Source organism: Neolamprologus multifasciatus, chromosome 7 (assembly GCF_963576455.1).
Source record: "Neolamprologus multifasciatus chromosome 7, fNeoMul1.2, whole genome shotgun sequence".
NCBI lineage: Eukaryota > Metazoa > Chordata > Actinopteri > Cichliformes > Cichlidae > Neolamprologus > Neolamprologus multifasciatus.
The window spans coordinates 55,773,513-55,785,569 of record NC_140445.1 but is presented as its reverse complement, the minus strand read 5'-3'; the positions used below and the strand labels follow the sequence as shown (position 1 = coordinate 55,785,569).

The 12,057-nt window shown below is 38.3% G+C and overlaps 1 protein-coding gene and 1 long non-coding RNA gene across 2 annotated transcripts; both read left to right on the top strand.

The window, feature by feature from the left end:
* Positions 1 to 529: 529 nt before the first annotated feature.
* On the top strand, positions 530 to 4,989 carry LOC146515557 (uncharacterized). Its single transcript, XR_014875366.1, has 2 exons — positions 530 to 1,331; positions 2,239 to 4,989. It is a non-coding gene; the product is annotated as an uncharacterized LOC146515557 (long non-coding RNA).
* Positions 4,990 to 6,941: 1,952 nt separating this feature from the next.
* Positions 6,942 to 11,211, top strand: LOC146515556 (ras-related and estrogen-regulated growth inhibitor-like protein). Its single transcript, XM_085168551.1, has 4 exons — positions 6,942 to 7,423; positions 7,516 to 7,569; positions 7,667 to 7,743; positions 8,180 to 11,211. The coding sequence occupies exons 1-4, from the start codon at positions 7,375 to 7,377 to the stop codon at positions 8,603 to 8,605; spliced, it is 606 nt and encodes a 201-aa protein (XP_085024677.1). The 5' UTR covers positions 6,942 to 7,374; the 3' UTR covers positions 8,606 to 11,211.
* The last annotated feature ends 846 nt before the right edge of the window (positions 11,212 to 12,057 follow it).

Genomic DNA, 12,057 nt, shown 5'->3' with positions numbered 1-12,057 from the left:
ATCAGCAGCAGCATCCGCTCTGTCTTTTCTGGTTTCAGGAAGCAAAATAGTGTGCAGCAGAAGAAAACATGAACTCTTGTTCCACCTTGTGGCTGTTTTAAATATCCCCTCCAAAACAAAGATTTTCTTCTTCTTAAAGAGTGGACACGCAACAGATCCTGCTTATACCACGTTGTTTAGTTTCTCAGGTTCTCAGGTAGGATTTATTATACTTCATTACGATGCACTAGTTGTAGCTCAATGAACTCGAGTAAACCCTTTCTGAGGTTAAAATAATTTTGGCTTTGATCTATATTTTAGAGTATTAGAGTGTTGTCCACATCAATCTTCAATCATAAACAAAAATCCAGCATTAAAACTTTACTAATTAATCGATTACAGAATTGTTTTTTACGGTGGCTGGGAAGTGCAAAGCGCAACAAATTAAAAAACGGCAACAAATTAAAAATCCGCAACAAATTAAAAAACGGCAACAAATTAAAAATCCGCAACAAATTAAAAAACGGCAACAAATTAAAAATCCACAAATTAAAAATCCACAAATTAAAAATCCGCAACAAATTAAAAAACGGCAACAAATTAAAAATCCGTAACAAATTAAAAAATGGCAAAAAATTAAAAATCCGCAACAAATTAAAAATCCACAACAAATTAAAAAACCGCAACAACTTAAAAATCCACAACAAATTAAAAAAACGCAACAAATTAAAAAACCGCAACAAATTAAAAAACTGCAACAAATTAAAAAACCGCAACAAATTAAAAATCCACAACAAATTAAAAAACCGCAACAAATTAAAAATCCACAACAAATTAAAAAAACGCAACAAATTAAAAATCGACAACAAATTAAAAAAAACGCAACAAATTAAAAATCCACAACAAATTAAAAAACCGCAACAAATTAAAAATCCTTGACGGAAAGGGATTGTCTGAAATACCGGAAGTGACACAACGATTAGCCTAATAGGGCTTTTGAAGAGTGATGTCACGAGAGGGGCGTGGCCAGGATTTTTGGTTGAGGCGCCATGTTTCTGGGCCGAACAAAGCGCTAGCGAAAGAGGCGCGAAAGTACACGGATAACACCAGCTATGGTTCGTACTTGCTGTGTGGTCGGTTGTAAAGTTAGATCGCACGACCAGCAAGGGAATAAGGTTGAAATGGTTTATCTTTTCATTCTTTCCCCACCTGGAAGCAACATGAGGCAGATCATGTATCGGATGTTACCAAAAGACGGTGTCTAGTCTGGATAGCAGCTGTGAGACGAGCTGATATCCAGTTCTCTTCCATCTCCAAATATCTGTTGGTGTGCTCCAGACATTTTCATTCCGGTAAGTTATAGATATGTTCATATCACTCTTTATTCGGTCTTTTAAGTCTGACATCACTAGCCGTGTCTTGGCTCAAACTCCGCTGCAGGTCCATAAATCACAAGATCACTGTGGCATCACTGAGTGTTGAAAAACTATCTCAAGTCTTTCATCTGTAATAAAATGATCAGCGTTCTGCTGTACCGTGTGTAATAATTGAGTTTATCATCCAGGCATCCATGAAAACGAAATTAGCAGGAAGTTAGCTCGCTAGATTCCATCTAAATACAATATAGCATGTCCTAACTGAGGGGTTTTGGAAACAAATTCAAACGTACAGCTCTGCTATCACTTCCAACATAAATGAAGACAGAAAACTAAACAGCAGTGACGTTTGTAGGGTTACTGAAGTTTGGCTAGCTGGTATATAATGATGTGCTACGTGACCGCTAGCGACACAGCTATGTTAGCATAATATAAACAAGCTAACTTTTTTTCCACTTGATAAAAGTTATCGTGAGGATTCTCGGTGGTCAGGAACAAATGTAATCGCATGGCAGGATGCTGTAAACGGACCAAACTTCAACTACATCGTAAGGTTTTAAAAACTGAGCTTTCAAATGATTAGTGGTGATAGAAGCCGAGGGAGGCCAACAGTGATCACTGACTGTTTTTAGGAGTTTTTTGAGATTAAATAGAAGACAATACAAAACATTAAACATGTTAACAACACAAAACCCATATTAAACGCAGACTACTTTAGGCCTGGAAGCAGGATTTGTCACGCCATCACTTAAAGACCAGATAGCCTATTAGTTTTCTTTTCGATGCACTCTGAGGTCATAGCAAATTAGAAAAAAACACCCTGAGTGATTTTGCAGAACTACGTTCTATTTATAGACGTGTTAATTATTTGGCATTATTGCAGCAAACCAGCCTATGAAATGGATGAAACATCGTGACTGGGTTCCAGCGCTACACAAGGGACCTGCTTCAAACAAACCACCATGCCAATCAGATTACTTCTTCCATGTGAGGGTGAAGAGGTGACTCTTCTGGATAAGACGGTGAAGGTTTGCTGCCGTTTTGGTGAACAGTGTGGTAGTAAAACCAGGGAAAAATGAAACTTGCTCCTGTTAAATATTCTTAAGTCTTGTGCTGTATAGATAGCGGTAATTTGTCAGAAGATAAATTGAAGTAGTTGATAGTAAATTAAGTAGTGTAATAGTGGGTGATATCGTGTAAATGCTGTCATGATTTTGTGTAAACATTTTGTCTTTTATAAACTATAAATGACATGGATTCTACATTGTAACTGATGTGATGTTCTATAATAAAAAAGAGGCAAAAATTTGTTTGTTTCTTTATTGAACTTTTGAACAGTGGTACTCAGTCAGTACATATTCAGTAAATGCAAATTATTTACATGGCAGTGCACTACAGGCATAAATCTAGACACCTAGATAAAACATTATGGCATTAGAGCAGTGACAACTCCTCCACAGTAGCAGGTGGGATTTTTCTTTTTTGAGGACGGCTCCTTTTACCTTTCAATACGGATAGTCTGTTTATGTTTTGATCCAGAGCCGTTTTTGGGCAGCTGAAGAGGAGAAGTCTATCTTATGGCCAACCTCTGGCTGTATCTCGGTCATATTGCCAGGCAAAACCCAGTATGCAGGTTCATCTGTAACAGCCCTTGTGCCACAGATCCGTACTGTTGCTTCTACTTTAAAGAGAAGAACAGCGACATGGCTGCAGGTCTCCACGACTCCGGCCATACAGGTGCAGTGGGCGGCTTCAACCCTCCCTGTGATGCTCACAATGACCCATGGCTGTAATGCTGGTTCATTGGGTCTTTGAGAGTGCAGGACCTGAAACACACAAAGTTAATTTAAAGACAAAGACTCTTAATGAGCCAAGGCCGACATAAATGTGTTTTTATCTACTTTCAAATCCATTTATCATAAATGTAACAAAGTGTTTAGAAAGTTAGCACATACATGTAATTTTCCATTTTTTTTTAATGTATCCATCTATAGAACGCTGTATGTTATATTCCAAATCTACCTGTTCTCTTTCAGAAACCTGCCTTCAGAAAATGAAACTAAAGTATGTAATCACTTTCAAGATGGAGAAAGCATAAAGTTTGACTTTAGGTGACAATCATGGACACGTAATATGATAAGGAGATTCTGCAGGTCATTAATCAATGTATTATAGTAAAAAATTTATTTTTTGTGACACAGGACACAAACATGGAAGCAAGATATGTAATTAGGATTATTTCTAATAAATATGAATAAATAATTGCAATTTCTTTAACCACTGAGAATAACTCAATTCTTCAGGACAATGGCACATCAATGCACTGAACTCACTATGGCTACGTTCACACTGCAGGTCTTAATGCTCAATTCCGATTTTTTGTCTGCTTGTTCACACTACAAATAAAATGTGACAGCAAACGCGCTCCTTTGTGAACCCTCAAAGTGGCCCGCATATGCAAAAGCAGATGTCACACACAACACGCTCTGTTTAGACCCAGACCAAACAGTATTGTTTGACTGATGGCCTTAATATAAAGACTTGTTTCAGACTTTGCTTTAAGTTATTTTGTTATTTACACATGGCCTAATAATTATCCTTATTGCCGTTTTAGAGAGGAGCGGTGCTTCAAAGGATATGCAGATTTCTGTCAGAATCTGCAGATTATACAGTATAAATAAAATGTTCATGTTGTCTTCCCAACAGTTTCACTAACATCTACACGGGATGGACACGAAGCGCTCATGTGTTCTCAATGTCTTTTTGGACGCTTCTCCAGCGCTGATAATTGGCATATGTTTCGTGTCAGTGACGTAAAAGACAGATTTAATGCGACATGACCATTCAATCAGCAGTTGCTTTCTAAAACATCAGATATGTATCGGATTCAGTACCACATATGAAAGTGATCCAGATCGGATTTGAAAATATCGGATTTGTGCTGTTTTTACACTGCCATACCATGATCGGATATGGGTCGCATTCGGTCAAAAAAGTCCGATTTGATGCGCTTTCGCGTGCAGTGTGAACGTAGCCAGTAGTGATGGGTCGTTCGCGAACGAAATGGCTCTTAGAGCCGGGTCTTTGAAGTGAACGACGCGAGCCGGCTCCTTATTGGGAGCCGTGAGGTTTTTTTTTTTCTTTCTCTCACCCTCTCTCTCGCCCTTTTTTCCGCTAAACTCCGCATGCGCGGCCTGTACTTTGCGCTGGGCAGAGGGGGGAGGGGCGTTAGTTACACTCGCAGTAGCACAGGAACAGAGCCAGAGAGAAAGAGAGCGAGGGACAACACATTAGAAAGGTATAGTAATCATCCACTATTTTCAGTTGCAGATGATAAAGGATTCAGAAATCATGCAGGCCCATATGACAGAGAATGTGCATCTTCTTTTTGTTTTAATATTTTAATTTATATTTAATTGTGTTGTGGTTTGCAGTGTTTTGTGTTGTTTCACGTTAAATTTGTTTAAAAGGAAAAAGCTAAAAATTTAAATAGTTAAAAGTTTAAAATGTAAATAGTTGTTTTTTGTATTATATGATTTATTTATTACATTTTATGTGGAGTGAATAAATAAAGTATACTTATGGTGGCCCTTAGAAACAAAGCACGTACAAACTCCAAAACACGTACAAACTCCTAAGCGTGTACAAACTCTAAAATGCGTAAAAACTCCAAAACACGTAAAAACTCAGAAGCACGTACAAACTCCAAAACACGTAAAAACTCAGAAGCACGTACAAAAGACAACAGAAGTGCTCCAGGATGCAGGGCGCAGTGTTGAGCTTTTGTTACCTAGTGGCTACACAAGCCAGGAAGTATCAACAACCAGATTTGGTTGGTACTAACAGGTAAATGAACTTTTTTTTTTTAATTACTTGAATAAATATGAGTGCTTGTCTATAAATACACAAACAATACACACATGCTTTCAATTGTGTAATTTAAGTGATCTGGGTAGCTCTGTTTTGGAAGTTCAGTAAACGCTAGAAATGTGTTTTGGAGTTTGTGCGTGCTTTTTTGGAGTTTGTATATACTTTAGAGTTTGTACGTGCTTTGTCTCTAGGGGCCATATATAAACATATATAAATAAAACCACTTTTTTTACATTAGTAATTCCTTTTCTGCATAATTTTATATTATTGTTAATGATTAAATAATTAAAGCAACAAAACAACCTGAAGAGCCGGTTCGGAGCCGAAAGAGCCGGCTCTTTTTAGTGAGCCGAGCCGAAAGAGCCGGATCTATAAAAAGAGCCGGAAATCCCATCACTAGTAGCCAGAGCCTCCACATGCTCTCCCTGTAATTTGTCCCTCGTGAATGAATTTATTATTGCACTAATTTGAATGTTCGAGGGAAAATCAAACGCATTTTACTCACAGTACCCTACAAACGTCACTGCTGTTTAGTTTTCTGTCTTCATTTATGTTGGAAGTGATAGCAGAGCTGTACGTTTGAATTTGTTTCCAAAACCCCTCAGTTAGGACATGCTATATTGTATTTAGATGGAATCTAGCGAGCTAACGTCCTGCTAATTTCGTTTTCATGGATGCCTGGATGATAAACTCAATTATTACACATGGCTGATCATTTTATTACAGATGAAAGACTTGAGATAGTTTTTCAACACTCAGTGATGCCACAGTGATCTTGTGATTTATGGACCTGCAGCGGAGTTTGAGCCAAGACATGGCTAGTGATGTCAGACTTAAAAGACCGGATAAAGAGTGATATGAACATATCTATAACTTACCGGAATGAAAATGTCTGGAGCACCAACAGATATTTGGAGATGGAAGAGAAGAGATATCAGCTCGTCTCACAGCTGCTATCCAGACTAGACGCCGTCTTTTGGTAACATCCGATACATGATCTGCCTCATGTTGCTTCCAGGTAGGGAAAGAATGAAAAGATAAACCATTTCAACCTTATTCCCTTGCCGGTCGTGCGATCTAACTTTACAACCGACCACACAGCAAGTAGGAACCATAGCTGGTGTTATCCCTGTACTTTCGCTCCTCTTTCGCTAGCGCTTTGTTCGGCCCACTAACATGGCGCCTCAACCAAAAATCCTGACCACGCCCTTCTCGTGACATCACTCTCCAAAAGCCCTATTAGGCTAATCGTTGTGTCACTTCCGGTATTTCAGACAATCCCTTTCCGTCAAGGATTTTTAATTTGTTGCGGTTTTTTAATTTGTTGTGGATTTTTAATTTGTTGCGGTTTTTTAATTTGTTGTGGATTTTTAATTTGTTGCGGTTTTTTAATTTGTTGCAGATTTTTAATTTGTTGTGGTTTTTTAATTTGTTGTGGATTTTTAATTTGTTGCGGTTTTTTAATTTGTTGTGGATTTTTAATTTGTTGCGGTTTTTTAATTTGTTGCGGTTTTTTAATTTGTTGTGGATTTTTAATTTGTTGCGGTTTTTAAATTTGTTGCAGATTTTTAATTTGTTGCGGTTTTTTAATTTGTTGCGGTTTTTTAATTTGTTGTGGATTTTTAATTTGTTGCGGATTTTTAATTTGTTGCGGTTTTTTTAATTTGTTGTTGATTTTTAATTTGTTGCGGTTTTTTAATTTGTTGTGCTTTGCACTTCTCAGCCACCGTAGTTTTTTCTATCCTCCATAGTTTTTAAAACTGCAGCAGTTGTGTAGATTATTTAGGAAAAGCTGTATTTGCCTGTTTAAAGCTTAGTTTCCTCTCAGATGATATAATAGAATTAAGCTCATGTGGCATAGAGTGGGAATGAGGTTATCTGACGTAATGACAGAACCATTTTGGACTTTACTCCCTCTGCTTCAGCGCACTCCACAGGAGAGACGCAAGCGAGGGACCACGTGAGGGAGACATCATTAAGTTACTGCTGTTGTTGTTGGTGGTGGTGGTGTGGGAGGTGGGGGGGGTGGAAGTGGTTGGGGTTTGTTTACCCCGCCCACCTGTCTGCCGTATAATAACCGCTTTCAGACGGCAGCAGTGGCACAGCAGCAGCCTCCTCTGAGAGGCACGATACAGCCTTTTCATTGAATATGGATGCCAACATTGTTGTTATGGGGATGGAGAGCGTTGGGAAATCAGGTAAAAAACAAACAAACACATTTTCAGTGGAGATGAGAGGTTACACTTAGGTCTCTTTTTCACACAGTGAACTAAAGTTTGTGTCTTTTTAGCGCTGACTGTCCGCCTGTTAACTCGGAGATTCATTGGAGAGTATGGAGATATTGGTAAGTGTCCACTCTTTATTTTATTTTATTTATTTATTGCTAACTTTGATGCATTGATGCCTTAAACATCTCCTAAACTATCTTTTGTATCTTGCAGAATCAATCTACAGTCACAGCTTCATAGTAGATGGGAGGGCGGTCACTCTCAATATTTGGGATTCACATTATTTTCAGGTAAGAACTTCAATATGATGTTACTAATTCTATTTTTTTCTATTTAAAAACTCCCGTTTCTTGTTATACAGTGTTTAAAAATCTAAAAGAAATCCCAGTCTAAGTAAGAGAAAAGGTATTAGTGCTGTTATAAGGTAAATATATTAAAAGTAAAAGTAGGCTGCTCCTTTTATTCTAATATTATTTTTAAAATTATCTTAAAGTTCGAAGAACATTTTGAATGTGTGAGCTGGTCATGATAGCGATAAATAAAAAAAAAATATATATCTATAAGCTCGTGTCTGGAAGTCCTAGAAATGGAGTATCACAAAATAAAATGTAAAATGACTGACTGTCTTGTTTTTGTACAAAAATATAAAATGCTAGGGCGAATGTACTTTGTTGCTTTCTGCCTATAACTGTTGCTTAATATGAACTTCATTGTGTGGTTTTGCAGGATTTCTCTGCAGACTCGTCACTCTTTCAGAAGAAGGTGCGGTGGGCCGATGGCTTTGTTCTGGTCTACAGCATCTGCGACAGGGCCAGTTTCAACACAGTTAGCAGGCTCATTCAGACTATCAAATCCACCAAGGACTGCCTGAGTGCAGACAAAGTACCCATAGTGATTGTGGGTAACAAAAGGGACCTGCACCACAGACGGACAGTGACGAGCGAAGAGGGCCGGCTGCTGGCTCTCAACACAGACTGCCAGTTCTATGAGGTGTCGGCCGCCGAGAACTACCACAGTGTGCTCATGGTCTTTCACGGCCTGGTGGACAGATTGAAGGATGCCAAGCTAACCACGAAGAAGCCTCTAAGGTTGAAGGGCATAGTGAAAAGCATGTCTGCAGTGTTTGCCAGGAGACGGACTGAGTCGTTTTAGTAGAAATGTGACAAAAGAAGAGGAGACTCCATCAGGTGGATATCTGTCAGTGAAACATTACCACATGTCGCATGTGTGTTTAAAAAAAAACCTCTAAAAAGGTAAAAGCTGTTATGCTTCAGAGAACATGGGCACAAAACAATTTCACAGAGGTTACAGATGCTTTCTGCACTTTAACTGCACTTAAGTTAACATAGTGTCATTCTTCATCCAGCCTCTTGCCATTTAAAATTCAAAAGTGTGCAGCGATGTATGAATTGTGTTTGCAGTGTATGTGTGTTTTACAAGATTTTTTCAGATGTGGCTTCAGATCCAAAGAAATTCTATGCACAAACTAAATGTGCCTTTACTTATTATGTATATGCCAAAGATCATTTCTCATGATTAGAGTGAAAGTTTCTTCTCCCGAAAAAAGTGGCTGAAAAGTGCTAAATCCGTTAATTAATTCTTGGAAGTGAGGCGTAATATTTCTATTTATTCAAGTCTAAACACTGTAAACGAACAACTGAATAAAGTGGGGTTTTTTTGTCAAAGTGTTTTATATCTTTATGTTTGGTTGTTTGACTGTAAGTCAGTCCCTGAAATATACTGTTTGTATGAAGTTATAAGAATTTTAAATAAACCATGTGCAGAAAGATTTTCTATTGCGCTTGTTTATTTTACAGTTATTGATTCCTGCTCACCCCAAAAGGAGTGAGGATCCTGTGTGTACTTGAGATCAGCAAAGTCTATTCTGGTGGATACTCGGCTAAAACATTCACACCCATGTCTCAAAACTTTCTCACAACTTAACAGCACATCACACTTCGTGTTATGATTGTTTGAGGCCTTTTAATTTTTGCTTAATCCCACCAGTTTACTTTTCTCACACTGCACTAGCTATACCAAATAATTGGCCAAAAGTGTGTATCAAAGCATAGGCTCAACGAGTCACAATCACAGTCAAAATTATGGTCTAATAATGGCCTAAGAAGATATAGGCTGCTTGATATATTTATTCTTGGACCATTATTAGACCACTTAAACCACTGCTAAAAGTAGAACAAAGGAAAAGAAAGTTTTTCATAATTTCTGAGGTCTCTCATATATGAAATGGACTGTTATCCAAACATATTTATTTATTTGCAAATGTATTAAATTGACAAATTTGTGAAAGCAATATAACGCTAACACTAATGGGAAATACTACAACTTGAACTTAATAATATCATCCTGGAAGCCTGGATTCATCCCAAACAGGGTGAGAAAGAGGGCATGGGTTTCCTATCCATGTCTTAAGAAATAGACTGTGGATATCTTGATGCTTTATGCCAATACAGGCACAAAAGTATGATAGCTGGACAATTCATGCAATGAATGGATGCATATACTTTTCAAAACTTTTTGTTGTATATTAAAGTCTGTGATGTAGTGCAAGTAAAATCACCAGCAGTGACAGGGTTGGAGCCTAGAAATGATTCACCTCTATTATTTAACTTAAACATAGCTGACTCATTTCATGTCCCCTTGAAAGAATACTGGCAAAACATCCTTTGCAAATCTATTTAGGACACAATACATCCAATGCCATTAACTTCAAGCTTATAAAACACATTCAAGTTTTACTCTGACCCATTCCTATAAGCCACAATCTTTACAGATGTCTTCTCAAGATAGGTCTTTGAAAATATTACATGATGTGAAAAATCCTTTGAAAATAGCCCTGATGTTACAAATCACACGCTTCTCTGACTCTTAGAACAAGGAACCTGCCAGTAACCCTTAAGAAGATCGAGCTTACAGATATATTCAGCTGGCCCCACAGAGTCTGTCATCATTGGTAGAGAAAAGGAATATTTCTTACTTCATAAAAAGCAGGGAGAAGCCCAAATAGATGAAGAATTTATACTAATACCCTGTCTGCGTCTAGTACTTTGCACATCTCTGGAAACTCCCTACAGAAACCCACGGTGATAGGCTCAGCATCACCTATATCAACACCATGTTCTATTAAATCAGTTTGCCTGGGAACAAGCGTGCGCACCTTCAGCTAAGTTCAACCAGTTGTTTACTCACTGAACCACTGCCCCGATCGAAGCAGACACAAAAATAATCAGGAAGTAAGTGAGAAAGCCTGAGGGCTATCCGGTCGTTAAGTCTGACGTCACTAGCCGTGTCTGGGCCTAAACTCCGCTGCAGGTCCATATATCAAACGATCACTATGGCATTACTGAGAGTTGAAAAACTGTCTAAAGTCTTTCATCTTTAATAAAATGATCAGCGTTCTGCTCTACCAGGTGTAACAATTGAGTTTAACATCCAGGGATCCATGAAAACGGAATTTATGACATTTAACGGAGATAGAAGTTAGCAGGAAGTTAGCTCGCTAGCTTCTATCTAAATACAATATAGCATGTCCTGACTGCGGGGTTTTTGAAACAAATTAAAATGTACAGCTCTGCTATCACTTCCAACATAAATGAAGACAGAAAACTAAACAGCAGTGACGTTTGTAGGGTTACTGAAGTTTGGCTAGCTGGTATATAATGATGTGCTACGTGACCGCTAGCGACACAGCTATATTAGCATAATATAAACAAGCTAACTTTTTTTCCATTCGATAAAAGTTAACGTGAGTGTTCTCGGTGGTCAGGAACAAATGTAATCGCATGGCAGGTAGCTGTAAAAGGACCAAACTTCAGCCAGGAGAACAACTGAGATAATCCATCCACAATACGAGGTTAGTCATTCATATACTGCTGCATGGGCTGGGCTGTAGTTACATCCTAAGGTTTTAAAAACTGAGCTTAAATAAATGATTAGCGGTAATAAAAGCCGAGGGAGGTCAACAGTGATCACTGACTGTTTTAGGAGCTTTTTGAGATTAAATAGAAGAAAATACAAAACATTAAACATGTTAACAACACAAAAGCCATATTAAACGCAGACTACTTTAGGCCCGGAAGTAGGATTCGTCACGTCATCACTTAACGATCACACACCCGGCAACGTGTGTGACAAAAGCTTGTCCAGAATAACATCCTCATTTGTGCAAGTATGTGGATTCTTTGTCTCTGACACAGAGAAGAAAACTCTTGGCTTCAATCAGATTAAAATGTCCATCAGATGCATTTCTTTAGGCGCATTTCTTAACCGGGTGTTTAATAGAGTATTGTGAAAAGTGTGCAGAACTAATCTACTAGATTATGTTGTTGTAGAAACACCCTTCTTCAATTCACACCCATTCGTTTTTTCCATGATAATCTGCAGATTCCACTCTGCAACCAGCAGACCACTTCCCCTGAAGAAATACTCTAATTTGTTTCTAGCCTGCTCCAGTGAACTTGGTCTGACCCTAGAGATTGGGTAGCAGACATATGCATTCTCCTGCGCTCGCCTTTAGCCTCATCTGTCAGGTGCTGGGAAGATGTCCATCTTTGAGGCTATTACGGGAGCAGCAGAGGAGGGCAAAT